Source organism: Heliangelus exortis, chromosome 25 (assembly GCF_036169615.1).
Source record: "Heliangelus exortis chromosome 25, bHelExo1.hap1, whole genome shotgun sequence".
Lineage (NCBI taxonomy): Eukaryota > Metazoa > Chordata > Aves > Apodiformes > Trochilidae > Heliangelus > Heliangelus exortis.
The window spans coordinates 4,008,734-4,027,234 of NC_092446.1; the positions used below are offsets into that span (position 1 = coordinate 4,008,734).

The 18,501-nt window shown below is 60.0% G+C and overlaps 1 protein-coding gene across 2 annotated transcripts in view; it reads left to right on the forward strand.

The window, feature by feature from the left end:
* Nucleotides 1-15,940, forward strand: part of PACSIN1 (protein kinase C and casein kinase substrate in neurons 1) — a 16,950-nt gene extending 1,010 nt beyond the window's left edge. Inside the window, exons 1-10 of one of the 2 annotated variants that reach the window (XM_071768363.1) lie at nt 2,470-2,649; nt 8,204-8,327; nt 8,776-8,932; nt 9,062-9,297; nt 9,469-9,624; nt 9,974-10,149; nt 11,256-11,376; nt 11,480-11,601; nt 13,201-13,394; nt 14,094-15,940. In XM_071768363.1, coding sequence (XP_071624464.1) covers nt 8,265-8,327; nt 8,776-8,932; nt 9,062-9,297; nt 9,469-9,624; nt 9,974-10,149; nt 11,256-11,376; nt 11,480-11,601; nt 13,201-13,394; nt 14,094-14,203 — 1,335 coding nt within the window. In that variant the 5' untranslated portion in view covers nt 2,470-2,649; nt 8,204-8,264 and the 3' untranslated portion in view covers nt 14,204-15,940. Of the gene's footprint in view, nt 1-2,469; nt 2,650-8,203; nt 8,328-8,775; nt 8,933-9,061; nt 9,298-9,468; nt 9,625-9,973; nt 10,150-11,255; nt 11,377-11,479; nt 11,602-13,200; nt 13,395-14,093 lie in introns of those variants that run through there. The other variant, XM_071768361.1, reaches the window with a different exon arrangement.
* The last annotated feature ends 2,561 nt before the right edge of the window (nt 15,941-18,501 follow it).

The window sequence follows — 18,501 nt, forward strand, 5'->3', positions numbered from 1 at the left end:
TGCCCACCCTGTAACCCCCACCTCCCCCTCCAAACCCCAGCTCCCCCTCCAAACCCCAGCCCACCCTCCAAACCCCTGCCCACCCTCCCCTCTGCCCCCGGCAGCGAGTGGGAGGGGGCACCAGAAGGCCAGGGATGGGCTGGGGGTGAGCAGGGAGCTGGGACCCCTCTCTGGCCCCCATCCCCGAGCAGCTTTCCCTGGACCCCCAAGGGGCTGGGGGCTCTCCCGTTGCTCCCAGCACCAACCAGCTCGGCTCAGAGGGGGGGGAGGGGGGCGTCTGCTGCCATTTAGGAAAATTATTTTCCTTTTCTTGCTGGAGAGGCAGAGGGGGGGAGGGCTATGCTTGAAAACCCCCCCTCCTGTATTCGTGCAAAGGCTGGCGGCTGGGTGATGGGCAGGGTGCCTGATAGTTGGTGGCATTTCCCTCCTCTCCTGTCCTCACCGGCTCGATGCTGGCAGAGCCAGCACGGGGTGAGCTGATTTGTTCTGCTCCTGGGTTCGCCGTGGTGCTTGGAGAGTCGTAATTTCAGAGCGGCCAAGTGGCCCGATAAATCAGGGCTTAATTCCTGCCAAGGCTGGCCGCTGCTTCCCCCAAGGAAACTCATTTTACAGGAGGGGAAATGACTTACCGCGGGAGATAGGAAAGCAGCGGGGTGGTGAGAGCCAGGGAAATGTTGGTCACGGCAGAGCTTTTGGAGAAAGAATTGGCTGACACTCATCATGAGGAGGTAGAGCTCCTGCCTGCCAACAGCCCGAGCCGCTGGGGAAGGAGGTGTGGGTCAGTCTTACCTGCCCGGACCACATCTGACACCAAGCTGGTGGCAAATGGGCTGCGAGCACTGGGAAACCCCCCCGAGGTCCCTCCTGTCACCTCCTCGGGGAGCACTTGTCACCCTGTGCTTAATGTCAGGGCCATTTGCTCCTCTGCACCCATGGGTGCTGGTGGGGCAGAAGGCAGCTGGGACAGCCTGGCAGAGCCTGCAGTGACCCTGCTGAGAACTGCAAGCTCGTTGCACGTAAAGGAGGATGCCCGGTAAACCAGCACCCTCCTGGTCCTCACCCTGAAACGCCAATGGGCAAAGATCTGACTGGAAAAGGAACCTCAGGAACCTCGGTCCATCCTGGCTCCTGTGCTGGGTTCGGGGAGCACTGGATCACTTGGGTCTTGCACTTTGCAACCGGGCAGGAAAACCCATTTTAGGGGCTTTTCAGACCCTCCCCAAGGTGGGGAAGAGACGCTGGGATGGCACAAAGCTGGAAGGAGCTGGAAGGAGGGCAGGAGGGAGAACCCCACCGAGCTGCATTAAGCACTCCAAGGCGCTCGTTAGGGGAAAGCTGAGCCGGTGTTGGAGGCCGGAGGCCACCAGAACCCCCCGGGACCGGGTCGTATTCTCCGGGCAACCCGATCCGTGCAGCAGAGGCAGGACAGGCTCATTACTGCAGCTCCTGCAGGCGGCTTCGGTTACTCGGCTGGAAGAGCTCGTCTCCTGCTGGCTTTTAATTTCCTTGACATCACCCTGGAGCCGGGGGGAAATGCAGGAGCGTTGGGGCAATTGGAGGGAGAGAATCTGTAGCCACCTTCACCCCCATCCTCCTTGGCTCCCCGGCTGTGGGGACCCCCTGGGACCCCCATCTTCCCCCCTGGTTCCAGCATCCTTCAAAATTTCCTGGTGACCCCAAGCACAAGCCCCAGGGCTCTGAGGGGCAGATGGCATTCGGGAGGGAGCTGTCTGGCTCCCTGGCTTCGAAGAAGAAGCCTTAGGGGGGGTGCAGCCCCCATCCTCCCCTTCCCCAGCCCGGTGGAAAGGATCATTCCTGTTTCTCCTGCCAGCCTGTTCCCAGCTGGCACATTTGGCAAGGAGGAGGCACCGGCTGCCTCTCTGAAGGCGCTTTGGAGTGTTTGTTTCTGCAAAAGATGCGTCTCAGCCCTTTGAGCCCCCCCTGCAGCCCCTTCCTGGAGTGGAGGCTGAGGAGAGGGGGGAGCACATTGCTCAGTTCCATCCTGCACAAGAGGGACAAGAATCCAAGGGGCAGCAGAGTGCTCAGCTCCCCAGAAAGCCCCCCCAGCAGGGCAGCCCAAGGAGGAAGGATCCAGTTTGTGGCCCTCAGGGAGCTGGGTAGTGATGGGCAGCACCGCTGGGGTCTGTCACCCACACGCCCCCTCAGCTCCAGCCCCGGGCCGCAGCTCCCACTGCACCCTGGGGGGCCCCATCCGGCGGTGCTGAGCACCCACCCGGCACTGGGGAATGTGCCTGGGGACCATGACCTGGGCGAGGGTCTCAGCACAGCCCCACGGGGACAGCAGTGGGGAGGGGGCTGCAAGGGGCAGCATGGGCACAGAACATGGGGAAGGAGATGGGGGAGGGTGTCCATCCCTCCTTTTCCATCCTCCCCCCTCTCCCCCCGAATGAATATTTTTTTTTTTTTTTTTTTTTTTGCAACCTTTGCAGGCAGCGGCTCCATCCCCCCGTTGCCATGGCAACGGGCGGCTGCAGGCAGGGCGCGTGCCCGCGGCCGTGCGCGCCTCCGCTGCCCGCACGGCTGGTGCGCAGCGCAGCGCAACGCAGCGCAACCCGCCTGATCCCCCCCCCCCCCATCCCCACAACCCCAGCCCGGCGGAGCCCCCCGGGCCCCCACTGCCCGGCCCAGGTAAGAGCCGGGGGCAGCGTGGGAAGGGAGAGCTGGTGCCCCGCGTTCCTGCGGGGATTGGGCTGCGTGGAGCCTTTGTGCAAATGGGGATGGGGGCCGGGAGGGGGGGGTGGGGGGTGAAAAAGGGTGCGGGATGCCTGGGTCCCCGGTGGGGATGGGGGGAGTGTGGGGGGAGGATGCTGAGCAAGGACACGGCGGTATCGTGAGGGTCTGCACCCCAACCCCCCCGCCAGGACACGGTGTTCCCTGATCCCTTCTGCAAGGCAGGGAGGATGGGGGGGGGACACGACCTTCACCCCCCCCGTGTGTCCGGTGTTGTTCTGGGGCAAGGGACACCCCCTCTGCGACGCTGCTGCACTCCCGGCTTCGTACCTCAGTTTCCCCAGCTGCAGATGGTGAGAGGGGCTTGTGCTGACCCTGTCGTTGCTGTCCCCCTGCCCAAGTGCTGGGGGGACACCCCGCCACCGAAGCCATTGTCACCCCAGCTTCCACTTTGCTCTCGCCCCTCCGTCCCCCTCCATTCTTATCCCCTCTCTGAGCCCTTCCGGCTCCGAGTCTCCTTCCGCGCAGCACAGACAGCCGAAATCCCGCTGTCCCTCCATGTCACCCTGCTCCATGTCACCCCCACCCGCCTCCTGTCACTGCCACCCCCCCGTCTGTCCCACTGAGGTGGAGGGGAGGGGACGGGACCCCCAGTGCCGGCGCCTGACTGGGCTCTGGGCTCCCCCCTCCCTGCTGCGGGACCCAGGGGACGGCACCTCCGTGTCCCCCTCCACCGTCATTTACTACTCCTCGGTTTAATTGCAAAACTCTTTTTTTTTTTTTTTTTTTTTTTTTTCTGCCTAAATCCCACTCCTGGGACCAGAAAAATCCCTGCTCGAGCTCCCGAGCATCCTTGTTTACAGCAGGAGGCTGAGGCAGCGGGCAGGGAAAAGCTGCAGAGCTGGGGGGCAAGGAGAAACCCCGCAAAATGAGGTCCCTTTCCCAGGCCTGAGGGCACGGATGGGGCTGCTAATCCTGGTCCTGTACCCCCGTGGTGCCCATCCACATTCTTGGCACATCCACCCTACCTGAGCCTCCTGCAAGCTCCCCTGGAGAGAAACACTTCCCTTATCTGCAAACGCCAGGCATCTTTCCAGAAATCTTTGCCCAAGGTTCTTAAACCCCCCAGAAGACTTTGAGGGGTGTCCTGCTCTCTGAGCAGGGCAAATCTGGGGGGTTCGGGAGGAAGGTGAAAGGTTCTGCAGAACGCACACAGGATGCAAAGGCGTTTGCAGGGCAGGGCTTGGAGCAAACGCGTTCCTCCCCTCTTCCCCCCCCCCTGCGCCGGCTGCTGCAACCTGGCAGGACCTGCGAGGTGACCGTCCTGCCATCCGGCTCCTGGGAACATTCCCAGATCGCTGAACCTCCTTTGCAAACACTCCGGTTTGGGGGAGCCTCTAAGCCCTGACCCTCTGGCAGCCTGACACCCCCCCCGGTGCTCAGATCCCCCCTTGGCTGATGCAAATTGCTTTAACCCAAGCAAGGTGGGTGCTGCAGGCACATCCTGCGCAGGATTCACTGGCAAAGTGGCTTCCAGAAGAAGTTTCCCTCCATTACCTCCGTGTCACCACTGGGGACCCTCTGTCCTGGCAGCCACCTCGTGTGCACTGGGTCCAAGGCAGCCCCACGGTGCTCCTGGGGCCCAAATCCCACTGAGGAGCATCAGTACAGGGCACGACTGTCCCCTGCCCTGTGGCCGTGGCTCGGCTCCCTGCCCCGGGGACTCCAATCCTGCTCCTGTTGCAGCCAGGGGATGCAGGATGGGGCCCCGGTACGAGCTGTTTGCAGCACGGAGACAGCTTGGGAAGGGCCCAGGCTCACCTCCCGCATGGCCTTGGGCTTGGTTTGATATCTGTTTGATAACACGGGGGGGGAGGACTTGAGTTGAAGCTGCTCACACCCCTCCAGGCTGCTCAGCCCCGGCTCCAATCTTGCTCCTCGTTCGGCGGTGCCTGGAGCTGCCAGCGTGAATCAGCAGCACCCGCTTAACCCTTTCCTTGCAGGGTCCAACATGGGCTCTGGAGGGGGGGGGGGGCACACAGTTGAGCCACACTGCAGCCAAACCCCTTCTCTCCCCCCTGCAGACCCTTGTCTTGGAGCTGTGCGGGGGGAGATCCCGCAGCCGGGCTCCCTGGGGGGGTTGCAGGTGCTTGGGATGCGCTCACGGCTCTGCCCCGGAGCTTCCTCTCCTGTTTCTAATCCGTTTGTCTTTGCCACGAGTGCCTCTCAATGCGGTGACAGCAGTGATGCGGTGGCATTTGGAGCTGCCCTCCCCCGCCTGAGCCTCGGCCACCCCCGTGCCGAGAGGAGGGGGAGCAAATGACCACCAAAATCCTGACCCCCAGCCTGCCCGCCTCCCTCCCGAACCCCTGCCCTCCTCCTCGGCCTCATGGGCTTACAAAAAGAGCCAAAACGTAACAAGGGTTTCCCACTCCAGCCCCATGGATGGTTTGGTTCGGTTCGGTTCGGTTTGGTTTGGTCTGGTTTGGTTCGGCAGGCCGGGTCAGTCCCGGTGTTTCACTGCAATAAAAGCAGCTCAGACCATCAGGTCCTTTCCAAACGCTGAGCTTTGGCTTCGCTGCCCGGAGCCCCCAGGTAACTGCAAGGTGACAAGGTGCAGAAAATTGATGTCCCCTCCCCAGTTCACGCGCTCGGGTGACCGGGGGTCCCCGGTGCCTGCGGCTCCGTGCGGGGGCTGCGGCTGCAGGAGGGAAGGGGAAGCGCTGCGGGGTTCGGTGTCGGGGTTTATGCTCGGGAATTCCCTCTGGTTCCGGTGCCTGCAGACCCAGCTCAGCTCCCAGCAGTGGCTGCCTCCTTCCCAGGGTGTTCCGCTAATAATTAATCACCCGTCCCCCTCCCAGCCTCATTAACTCCCACCCCTGGGCCCCTCGGGTCAGCCTCCTGCCCTGGGACAGGGATGGGGACAGGGATGGGGACACAGGCTGGCTCTGTGCTCCTCTCCCCGCCTCGTAGCACATCTGCCACCATCCCGCAGTGGCAAAGGGCTCTTGGCAGCAGGAGGAGGCTGTGCCCTGGTCCCCTGTCCCCAAGCTCAGCCCATGTGGCAGCAGGCGGGACACGGGGCCGCGGGCAGGCAGCTGCCTGTTCCCTCTGTCCCCTCCCCATCAGCCGAGGTGCTGGAGGCAGGGAAGCAAAAAAACCACCAACACCTGGAGGCAGAGCAATCTGCCACTAGATGCAGCTTCTCCCCGGGACTGGTGACCCCAAAGCCCAGGAGGGGACATCCACAGCTGATGGGGCACCCCAAGACTGCTCTATAGGGGTGGGAGGGGGATGTTTAATGTCAGTGTAATGGCAAAGGCAAAGCTCCGGACAGGGGACAAAGGGACCCAGCTCGTTCCTCTCGTCCTTCTCGAGGAGCCACAGGAGGGGGACAGGCAGGCAGCAGGGACAGTGCTGACCCCAAGCCCTGCAGTCCCTCTGCACTCCGGGGCTCTTCGGCCCCGGGACTGTCCCTGCCAGCCTGGGGACAAGCAGCACGGGGGGGGCAGCTGCCCGTGCCCGCAGTGCCGGCAGCGCCAGCTCTCTGCATTGCAGCAGCCTCCTGCCTGCACAGGGTGGGGGGCCCAGAGACCCCCCCTGCAACACGGGTGGGGGCAGGAGCTGCCCCGTGGGTGTCACGAACGCGGCAGCGCTCAGCTCCGAGAGAGCTGATGGGGACAGAGATTCAGTGATGGGGGGAACGGGGGGGGGGAGATGGCAACTGCAGGAGCGACCCCAAGGGGACACGGGGGCAGCTGGGACCAATTCCCCCATCACTTGGTGCCAAATGCTCTGCAGCTCCTCTAGGGGGGCTTGGTGGAAATGTGGGGCTGGGGGGGGGGGGCAAAACAGAGCGGGGGTCCCCGCTGTGGGGGTCCCCGCTGTGGGGGTCCCTGCTGTGGGGGTCCCTGCTGTGGGTGCTGGGCATTGCCAGAAGCTTTGATGTGAAGGGATGGGCTGTGGGTGTGGGGGGCTGGAATGGTGGGGGGCAGAGGGGTGTGAGGGGTGGTCGTGTGTGGCAGAGGAGTGGGGAGAGGTGGCAGCGTTGGCTGGGGAGTGCTGCAGAGCCAAAAATAACCCCCAGGGCTGTGGCTCACACCTGGAAAGGCTGAGGGGCAGGAGCTGCAGCAGCCACGGCCCGTGGTGCCCCATGGCTTGGGGGGGGTGGCTGTCATGTCTGGGGGTCCTGGGGTCCCCCCAGCTCCCTCCTCAGAATCCGTGTCCCAGCCCCCAGCAGGACTGTCACCCCAAGGATTCCCTGTGCTGCACCAGCACCCAACACCAAGATCTGGAGGCACAAAGACCCCAACACCCGGGGCTTGCAGGAGGGACGTGCCACCCCGTGGGGTCCCTTGGGAGCTGTGCCATGGGTGCACCAGGGCAGCCCCTGGGGTTCCAGACAGTGACCACGCTGTGGGTGGCCGTGCTGTGGGTGCCAGGTGATGGCCATACCACGGGTGGGAGGTGCTGGCCGTGCCGTGGGTGCCAGGTGGGCACGGGGGACATGTTCCCCCCACCCATCTGTGTCTGGGTGGCTGAGCTGAGGGACAGTCACACGTTTATTTTTAACCGGCTGGGGCGGTGGGGATTGGTGCCTCCCTGGTTATATCACTAAATCCCTGCCAGGCCCTGTTAGTTCCAGCACAGTGAGCCCTGCACTCAGCTCCAGTAACCGTTTCAGCCCCCCCTGTCCTCCTGGACCCACGATCTCCCCCATTCCCTGGGCTCCTGGTGGACAGCTGGAAGGGTGTGAGCACCCCCTGACTGTCCCCATGGAGGGATCGGGACCCCACCCCCCCCATCCTGCCCTCCCACCCCACGCACCCCCACCCAGGATGCAGCCAGGTCTCCCCCCATCTCCTCAGGGGAAGGGATGGGACAAGGGGCTGATGGCCACATCCTGCTCCCACAGCCCTTCTGGAAGGAAACCGGGGCAGTTCACAGCCACTTTGTCCCCATTCCTTGTGGCAGGTGCCACGTGGGCCAGGCGTGTGGGCTGGAGAACCAGATCCAGCTCCGGGGCAGGATGGGGACAACGAGGGTGCTCATGGCCACCACTGTCCCCTCCCCATCTCCATCCCATCCCCTCAGCCCCCACCCCAAGTGCAGCTCTCAGCAAAGGGTTAAGGCAGGCAGTGGGGCCACGTGATGCTCCGGGGATGCCGTTTTTCCGAAGATCAGAAGGGATTAGGGTGGAATATTAGGACGAGAATTTCCTGGGGAGGTTCATCACCTTCCCCCAGCCCTCCCACTGTCCCCACCCCGTGGCTACAGGGGACACACCAAGCCAACCCCTGGCTGGTCAGCTCCTCCCTGTGCTGCTCCTCACCCCATTCCCCCTCCCTGGAGGTTCTGGGGGGGTTTGGGTGGCACCAAGCGGGTGGCATTTGGTGGGCACAGGAAGGATCTGGAGCTTGACCCATCCCTGGCACCCAGATGCTTGTACTATGAGCAGGAGGGGGGGGTCCCCATGCTTACCCCTGTGTCCCCCCCTCCTTTCTCCTCGCAGTGCATGAGGCTGGTGTTCACTCCAGAGCCACCCACCACCCCCACGGAGGCCCAGGGCAGCCATGTCGGGTTCCTACGATGAGACAGCAGCAGCCCCAGAGGAGACAACTGACAGCTTCTGGGAGGTGAGTCCTGACCACCCCCTCCTCACTGCCACCACAGCCCCCCTGTCCCCTGGGATGGGGGGACACCACCCTCCTTGGTGGCTTGGGTATCCCAGCTGGAGATCCCACCCCACCCTCAGCTATTCCCCTGGTGGGCAGAGCTGTGGAAGGGCTGGGAAGGGGATGGGTTTGGGGCAGAGCTGTGGAAGGGCTGGGAAGGGGATGGGTTTGGGGCAGAGCTGTGGAAGGGATGGGAAGGGGATGGGTTTGGGGCAGAGCTGTGGAAGGGCTGGGAAGGGGATGGGTTTGGGGCAGAGCTGTGGAAGGGATGGGAAGGGGATGGGTTTGGGGCAGAGCCATGGAAGGGATGGGGAGGTGGGGGGTATGACCATCTCCCTGGGGTTCCTCCTGTCCCCACCTCGGGCCACCCCAGCCACACCTCCTGTCCCTGTCCCTGTCCCCATCCCAGGTGGGGAATTACAAGCGCACGGTGAAGCGGATCGACGATGGGCACCGACTCTGCAATGATCTCATGAACTGTGTGCACGAGAGGGCCAAGATTGAGAAGTCCTATGCCCAGCAGCTCACTGACTGGTCCAAGAGGTGGAGGCAGCTCATTGAGAAAGGTACCAGAAAGGGCCAGGCTCCCCCACCCACCCAGGAGGCCGGGTTGTCCTCCCACGACTTCACCCGGTGGAGGTGGAAGGGGTGAGGGCTGTGGAACGATGGCTCAGGTGTCCCCTTGTCCCCTCCAGGTCCTCAGTATGGGAGCCTGGAGAAGGCCTGGAGTGCCATCATGACAGAGGCAGACAAGGTGAGTGAGCTGCACCAGGAGGTGAAGAACAGCCTGCTGAATGATGACTTCGAGAAGGTCAAGAACTGGCAGAAGGATGCTTACCACAAGCAGATGATGGGAGGCTTCAAGGAAGCCAAAGAGGCTGAAGATGGATTCCGGAAAGCCCAGAAGCCCTGGGCCAAGAAGCTGAAGGAGGTGAGAGGAGAAACAATGGTGTGTCCTGAGGAAACCATGGGCATCATCTCCCCCCTCCTGCTCTGGGTGCTGGTCCAGGCTGGGAGAACTGGGTGGCACATCCCTGGAGGCAGAGGGGTGGCCAGGGGGCTGTGACCCTGCTCTGATATCCCTTCTCTCTCCTCTCCACAGGTGGAGACAGCCAAGAAATCCTATCACCTGGCCTGCAAGGAGGAGAAGCTGGCCATGACCCGGGAAGCCAACAGCAAGGCAGATCAGTCCAACACCCCTGAGCAGCAGAAGAAGCTCCAGGACAAAGTGGAAAAGTGCAAGCAAGATGTGCAAAAGGTGTGAGCAGCTGCCCTGCTCCGGGCTGATGAGGCAGGGGGCAAGGGAAAACCAGGGGAAATGGCCACCAGGCCCCTTCTCCCCCTCTTCATTCCCATTTTCCCATCCCTGTGGTCCTGTAGAAGGGGGAGGACTTGCAGGCAGCACTTGGGGGAGTGGTGCAGAAGTTCTCTCCTCTTACTGAGCCAAAACCTCTCCAAGAACCAGACTGATTTCACCCCATGGAGGCTCTTGGCTCAACCTGGGCTCCTCAGTGGTGGTGGCCCACAAGCCAAGACCCTCTGAGCACCCATCAGGGGCTTCTGAGGTGCTCGTGGTACAACTGAGGACCCCTCCCTCACCTTTGCAGACTCAGGAGAAGTACGAGAAGGTGCTGGATGAGCTGAACAAGTGCACCCCTCAGTACATCGAGAGCATGGAGCAGGTCTTTGAGCAGTGCCAGCAGTTTGAGGAGAAGAGGCTCAACTTTCTTAAGGAAGTGCTTCTGGACATCAAGAGGCACCTGAACCTGGCTGAGAGCAGCAGGTAGGTGCCTCCTGTGCTGCCTGGGCAGAAGGTGCCACCACACAAGGTCTCCTGGTGCTGCCTGGAAAGCAAACCAAGTCCTGGAGGGACCAAGAGTAAATGATCTTTAAAGTCCCTTCCAACCCAAACTATTCTATGGCAAGTGCTGCCAGGCCACAAGAAGGGTTTCTGGCCAACACGATGGTCACCAAGAGGTACCACAGTGACAGGAGGGCTTTGAGGATGCTTCCCCCAGTGCCTCAGAGGAGGTGACACAACTTGGGCACGTCCCTGTCCTATATGGACACAGGACTGAGCCCCCCCATGCTGTAAAGTGGCAGAGTTCCCAGAAACTCTTCACACTTCACTGTCCCCCTTTTGCTTTTTAATTTAAGGATAAAAGCAAAGCTGGGCTCCTTCCCTCCTCATCCATCCCTCCCTCTGTTCCTCCATCCATCCACCCATCCATCCATCCATCCATCCATCCATCCATCCATCCCTCCATCCATCCCTCCATCCATCCATCCATCCATCCATCCATCCATCCATCCATCCATCCATCCCTCTACCCCTTCATCCATCCATCCCTCTTCCCCTTCATCCATCCCTCCATCCATCCATCCCTCCATCCATCCATCCCTCCATCCATCCATCCATCCATCCATCCATCCATCCCTCCATCCATCCATCCATCCATCCATCCATCCCTCTACCCCTCCCTCCCTCCATCCCTCTTCCCCTTCATCCATCCATCCATCCATCCATCCATCCATCCATCCATCCATCCATCCATCCCTCCATCCATCCATCCATCCATCCATCCCTCTACCCCTTCATCCATCCATCCATCCATCCATCCCTCCATCCATCCATCCCTCCATCCATCCATCCATCCATCCCTCTACCCCTCCATCCATCCATCCATCCATCCATCCCTCCATCTCTCCATCCCTCCATCCATCCCCTCCCTCCTTTCATCCATCCCTCCTTCCCCTGCCCATCCCAGTGTCCCCCAGCTGTTCCCTCATCCCCACTGCCTCCGTGACAGCCCCGGTGAGAGGTGGGACACACCCTGACCACCCCCCCAGGGTCTCCCCACAGCACCCACCCCACATCTCTCCTCACAGCTACGCCAACGTCTACCGGGAGCTGGAGCAAACCATCCGCACCTCGGATGCTCAGGAGGATCTCCGGTGGTTCCGCAGCACCAGTGGCCCCGGGATGGCCATGAACTGGCCCCAGTTTGAGGTGAGGATGGGAGGATGGGCACCCCTCTGGGTGTTGCTGGTAGCCCCCCCCCACCCTCCAAAGGGGTTTGGGTGCTGAGGGGCTCTTTGCTGTGTGCTGGCAGGAGTGGAACCCGGACCTGGCGCACACGATAACACGGAAGGAGAAGCAGAAGAAGGGGGAAGGGGTGACCATGGCCAACACCAGCACGGGAGAGACCGGAGCCACGGCGGGAGAGAGGGGGAGGTGAGGGAGGAGATCCCATGGGAAAACATTCCCAGAGCTGTGGGGACACCCCAGGGGACATGGGGTGTCCTGGGTGACAGCCACCACTCTCTCTCTTCCTTCCATGTCTTGCTGGGTGTCTGTAGGGACATTCCACGGGATGTGGGGTGTCCTGGGTGACAGCCACCACTCTCCCCCCTCTTGCTGGAGGGGACACCCCAGGGGATGTGGGATGTCCTGGGTGACATCCACCACTCTCTCTTCCTTCCATGTTTTGCTGGGGGTCTGTGGGGACACTCCAGGGGACATGGAATGTCCTTGGTGACATTCCCGTGGTGACTCCCTCCTCTTGTTGGGGGTCTGTGGGGACACCCCAGGGGATGTGGGGTGTCCTTGCTGACAGCCACCACACTCCCTCCTCTTGCAGGGGGTCTGTGGGGGATATGCCAGGGGATGTGAGGTGTCCTTGGTGACAGCCACCACTCTCCCCCCTCTTGTTGGGGGGGACACCCCAGGGGGTGTGGGATGTCCTGGGTGACAGGCACCCCCCTCCCCACACTTGTAAAGGGTCTGTGGGGACACCCCAGGGGATGTGGGATGTTCTTGGTGACAGACACCCTTTTCCCCCCACTTGTTGGGGGTCTGTGGGGACACCCTAGGAGATGTGGGGTGTCTTTGATGACAGCCACCACTCTCCCCCTCTTGCTGGGGGGGACACCCCAGGGGACATGGGATGTCCTGGGTGACAGCCACCACTCTCTCTCTTCCTTCCATGTCTTGCTGGGGGTCTGTAGGGACATTCCACGGGATGTGGGGTGTCCTGGGTGACAGCCACCACTCTCCCCCCTCTTGCTGGGGGTCTGTGGGGACACCCCAGGGGATGTGTGGTGTCCTTGGTGACAGCCACCACTCTCCCCCATCTTGCTGGAGGGGACACCCCAGGGGATGTGGGATGTCCTGGGTGACAGCCACCACTCTCTCTTCCTTCCATGTTTTGCTGGGGGTCTGTGGGGACACTCCAGGGGACATGGAATGTCCTTGGTGACATTCCCTTGGTGACTCCCTCCTCTTGTTGGGGGTCTGTGGGGACAGCCCAGGGGATGTGGGGTGTCCTTGCTGACAGCCACCACACTCCCTCCTCTTGCAGGGGGTCTGTGGGGGATACGCCAGGGGGTGTGGGATGTCCTGGGTGACAGCCACCCCCCTCCCCACAATTGTAAAGGGGTCTGTGGGGACACCCTAGGAGATGTGGGATGTCTTTGGTGACAGCCACCACTCTTCCCCCTCTTGCTGGGGGGGACACCCCAGGGGACATGGGATGTCCTGGGTGACAGCCACCACTCTCTCTCTTCCTTCCATGTCTTGCTGGGTGTCTGTAGGGACATTCCACAGGATGTGGGGTGTCCTGGGTGACAGCCACCACTCTCCCCCCTCTTGCTGGGGGTCTGTGGGGACACCCCAGGGGACATGGGATGTTCTTGGTGACATCCACCACTCTCCCCCCTCTTACTGGGGGTCCTGCTCGCTGCAGCCCCCTCCCCATGGCACACGGTGGCCACACCCCCCGCCATCCCTCCAACCTCTCTGATGTCCCCTCTCCCTCCTTGCCCCCCACCCCAGCGTGGGCAGCCATGACCGTGGGCAGACCTACAGCACCGAGTGGTCGGATGATGAGGGCAGCAACTCCCTCAACACCAGCGAGGCCAATGGTGGCACCAACCCCTTCGAGGAGGAGGCTGCGGGGAAGGGCGTGAGGGTCCGGGCTCTCTACGACTACGATGGGCAGGAGCAGGATGAGCTCAGCTTCAAAGCAGGTAAGGTCCAGGGTTGGCCTGGGCTCGTCTGCTGGAGGTGGGGATCCGCCCCACATCTGGGGTGTGAAATCCTTCAAACTGGGCCTGAGGGAGCCCAACCCTCTGCAAAGTTGAACTGGCAGAAAGGGGAAGGCAAAAGCTGAGCCCAAACCCAGGTGGGATTGGAGAGATGGTGGGATGGGAGAGATGGTGGGGTGGGAGAGATGGTGGGATGGGAGAGATTGTGGGATTGGAGAGATTTTAGGATTGGAGAGATTTTAGGATTGGAGAGATGGTGGAATGGGAGAGGTGGTGGGATTGGAGAGGTCATAGAATCATAGAATTGGCTGGGTTGGAAGGGACCTCAGAGATCATCAAGTCCAACCCTTGATCCACTACTGCTGCAGAGAGATTGTGGGATGGGAGAGATTGTGGGATGGGAGAGATTGTGGGATGGGAGAGATTGTGGGATGGGAGAGATTGTGGGATGGGAGAGATTGTGGGATGGGAGAGATTGTGGGATGGGAGAAATGGTGGGATGGGAGAGATGGTGGGATGGGGCATGGGAGGGCTCATGGGTCACCCCTTCCCACCCCATGAACCTGCATGCTCAGGATCAGTCCTAGAAACCCCCAGCAGCTCCATCCGGGGGAGAAGGGAGAGGACAAAAGAGGCTCCAACACCTACCACCAGCTCTTCCCTTCCCACCTTCCTCTCCAGGTGATGAATTGACCAAACTGGGGGAAGAAGACGAGCAGGGATGGTGCAAAGGGCGCTTGGACAACGGGCAGCTGGGGCTCTACCCCGCCAACTACGTGGAGGCAATTTAAGTCTTGTGCTGTGCTCCTCATCGCTGTCAGCAGATAAATCCACCCTCCGGTGTCTCCATCTCTCCACCAGCCAACCAGCCATGCTGCCGTCTGGTCCTTCACTCCTCACACTTAGAGATTCAGACATATTTTCCGACCAAGCTTTTATTTTTTTAAGAGTTGTCTCTGAAGAGTATTTTGCATAGTCGCTTTCTTCTTCTTCTTCTTCTTCTTCTAAGATAATGTGAAGCGAGAGATGACGTCGTCCGTTCGTCTACGTTAGTTGATGATTATTATTTTTTTTTTTCTTTCTGAGCAAAAAGCTGATACCTCAAGATCTTAAAGCCCAACCAGTGAGAGCTCCTGATTGGTTGGTTTTTAAAGATACTGAAATCATGAGCCGCCTTCTGATTGGCTGGAACTGTTCCAAAATGCATGGCGCTGAAGCTCCTGGGACCAATCAAATTCACCCCAAAAATACAAGAGGAATGGGAGCCCGAGTCCATTTTTTTTTTTTTTTTTTTGGGGTGTGTGTGTGTACCACGTTCTTCTTCCCAGTTCATCCTCACTCCACGAAGAAAAGGCACAAATGTCCCCTCTTGCCCCATCCCTGGGCAGATCTTCTCACGAGCTGGTGGCAGATGGAGATGCTCAGGTGAGGTGGGACCAGCCCTGCCATGGACCTTGGTGGCATCTCCTCAGCTTCCTCCTCTGGAGTTCCAGATGTGCCTGGGGAGGTGTGGATGCTCCTGGGCTGATGCTCAGCGTGTGCTGCAGGGAGCAGCATTGCTCTTCTCCAGGTTGGTTCCCCCGGGCACGGCAGATCCAGGGGGAGATGATCCCGATGTGCTGCTCCAAGAAGGACCCAGCACAGTCAGGTCCTACTGGAAGCACCTTCACACCCAGCTTGGATCCTCCTGGGGATGCTTCACACCCAGCTGTGTCCTCCCCGAAGAGAGGCAGGAGCAGAGCCAGGAGGGGGGATAAGTGATGTCCAACCCACAGCTCCTGCTGGATGAGGAGGGGGCTTGGTGTGGGCAGCAGCCCCCAAGCAGGTGAAGATGGAGAAGAGCAAGACATTCCAGAGCAGGAGAACAGCTCCAAGGCTTTGCCCTCTGCTTCTCCCCATGGAGCTCTGCTCATGGCTCCACAACCACCCACGGCAAGGAGCCCCTCAGCACCCATGGGTGCTGCCACCACCCAGCACGGTCACCCCGACATCTTGACCACGTTTGCCACCCCAAGCTCTTCCCTAGGGCTCATCTCCCATTTTTTTTCCCCCAGAACATCACCCTCAGCACCATTGACACCTTCCTGCACGCTCCTCTCCTGCCCCTTCCTTTGACCGGTGAATTTTTTAGCCCCAGGGATCAAAATCTTTTTTTTTTTTTTTTGGGGGGGGAGGAAGGAGAGGGAGGTGGAGGCAGGAGATGCCCCATGTGCCACCCGGCCCCGTGTCCTCCCCTGCCAGGCAGGCAAAGGGGGAGGGGGAGAAAAAAAAAAAATCACCAAAACAGCAACCCGACAACGAACCAAAACCACAAACCAAGTCAGCACAAAACCCCAAACCCACCAAAAAAAAACCCAAACCTCAAACAGAACCCAACCCACCACCCGTCTCAGCAACGCACCCCGGTTTTTTGTACATCGATTGTGTAATTTAAGAAGTATATATATATATATAATATATATATCTCTCTATATCTCGTGATTGTATGGCCGTGGATACAACAACAACAAAGCAGCAAGTGAAAAGAACCGAGCTCTGTCCTCCTCCTCCTCCTCCGGGTCTGGGTCCTCGTTTGGTTCCGTCCGTCGGTCTCACACCCCCCCTGGAGGTGGCTGTCGGGGTGGCTGAGCACCCTGGGACCCCCCCACCCTGGGGGGCTGCGGGAGGGGGGGAAGCAGACAGGAGTTTTGGGGACCCCCTTGCTGGGGTGCTGGGGTAGAGCTTCCCGGGCTCCCTAAAAACTTGGGGAGAAAATGATTTGGGGGTCACCCAGCCCTCTCCCCTCCCAAAGAAAGGCCAGGGGGGGATGGGGTGGAGTGAGCAGGGACCCTCTGGGGGGTGTGGGGACCCCCTGAGCTCCCACTGGGGGGAGGCAAAAGGATTTCTTCTCTTATTGAAGAGTTGGAGCTGCAGAGGGGTTTGGGGGTACCCTGAGCTCCCCAGCACACCCCGGGATGCTGGGTCAGGTCCCCAAATCCCTAGGGACACCACATGTGTCCCCAGATTCACCCTCCCCAGCTGGCAGCACCTTTGCTCACCATTTAACCCCTTCCTGACCCCACAGGGATGAGCAAACCCCAACCTCCCCTTTGCCCCCCCAAGGACCTGGCAGAGGGATGGGGGCACCAGCACCCCCAGTTCCTCCCCTCCTGCTGCTCCTTGTGCCGGCTGCAGGAGCACTGAGCACACACAGGAAATCACAAAACACATTTTGCTTCCCCCCCCCTCAATTCCTATCCCCTCCCCACCACCTTTTCCAAGAGGCCAAGGCACTCTCTCCTCTTCCTCCTCAGCTCCCTCCACCCGGGATGGCCAAAGCACTTCCACATGGATAGCATGAAACGGGCAGAACAAAAAAAAAAACCCAAAAAAACACAAACAAAACAAAAAACAAACAAACAAAAAAAAAACAACCCTACAACCAGGTGGTTTTTAGTTTTTTTCTTTTCTTTTCAGCTCCCACAAAGCATCTCATGGGTACCTGGGCTGCCCGCCCACCCTCAATGTTTGAGCCTACCCCACAACTTGCTGCCAGCCCAAACCAAAAAGCAAATAAACAAATAATAATAATAACAATTAAAAAAAAAAAAATTAAAATCAACATCTCCAGGTAACTCAGACACTGGTGAAATGTGCACTTTAAGCAATCCCCAGTTTTCTGTCCCAGTCCGGACTGCATTTCAGATCTCCTCTCCAGAGGGAAAAGGCAAAGCTGCCACCTCCCTTCTCCCAAACTCTGGCAGTCCGACTAAAATCCAAATCAAGGGAAGAGCCCTGGGCCAGGAACCAGGACCTGGAGGCTCTGGGGGTTGTCCCTGAGCCCGAGGATGAGGGACCCAGCCCAGGGGACCCCCAGGCCTGCAGGGATCACACCCACACCTCTGTTTTCCAGCTGCTCCCTTTGCAAAACCCCCATTTCCTGCCCCAAATTCCAGCGGGGAGGAAGAGCTGAGCGTGTCCAGGAGTGGGAAGGGATGGGGAGATGTCCCTGTCCTCAGGGGATGCCCACGGTCCCCAGGGTACCCCAGCAGCACCTCTGGGTGCCAGGCTGCTCCTGCACGGGTCGGGTCAGTATGTGCCTGGCTGAGGGCAGCTATGGGTGCCACTGTCCCTGGTGGGTGCCACTGTCCCTTGTGGGTGCCATTGTCCCTCCCGGTGCCATTGTCCCTCCCGGTGCCATTGTCCCCTGCTCACGTGCCCTCCCTGAACAATGGCTGGGGCAAAGCCACCCGCAGCCAGTGAATGGGAGGGAGGGAGGGAGGGAGGGAGGAAAGGAGGGAGAGAGGAGAGGGGGGACAAGTTCAGCCACTGTGCCCCCCCATAACAGAAATTGGGGCAGAAAATATTGAGGCATGAAATGAAAAAAAAAAAAACCAACAAAAAAAAAAAAACAAAAACAAAACAGAACCCACCAAAAAACAAACAAAAAACCCCCAAACAAACAAACCCCACAAAAACTAACAACAACAAAAAAAGCACACACACACACAAAAAAAAACAAACTGAAAACCAAAAAAAAACAAAAACAAAAACAAACCCAAAACCAAAAACCAAACCAAAAAACAAAACCGAAAAAACAACCAAAAAAGCCACGGTTCTGCAGCCAAGGGGTGAAAGGCAGCAAAGGGCAGAGCACACACAACCCCCCCTCCCCAGGCAGGGCTGAGGGTCAGAAGCTGCTTGTGGGGGTAGCAGGGTGTCACTGGTCCCACAGCTGGGCTGGTGGGGACAGGGGGGGACAGGGTCTGTCCAGAGGGGAGTGTGGCCCTGATGGTGTTGTGTGTGTCCCCCAAAGCAGCCCTGGGGCACGATGCCAATGGGGATATTGAGGTCTCTTGCTGGGATGTCCCCTTAGCCCCATGTCCTGGGGGTGTCCTGGGGGTTTCCTGGGGCTGCAGGGGGAGAGGACAACGTGCTGGGGGGGTGTGAAAAACTTGGGGACAGGACCCCTGTGTGTCCAGCTCCTCTGGGTGGCCCCCAGCCTCACACCCACCTTCAATCCCTGCTGAGGGGCACCAAGGCTGCAGGGAGCTTGAAATTCCCTCCATCAGCCCCGAAGTCCATGCCCACCCCGGGGGGGACACTCGTG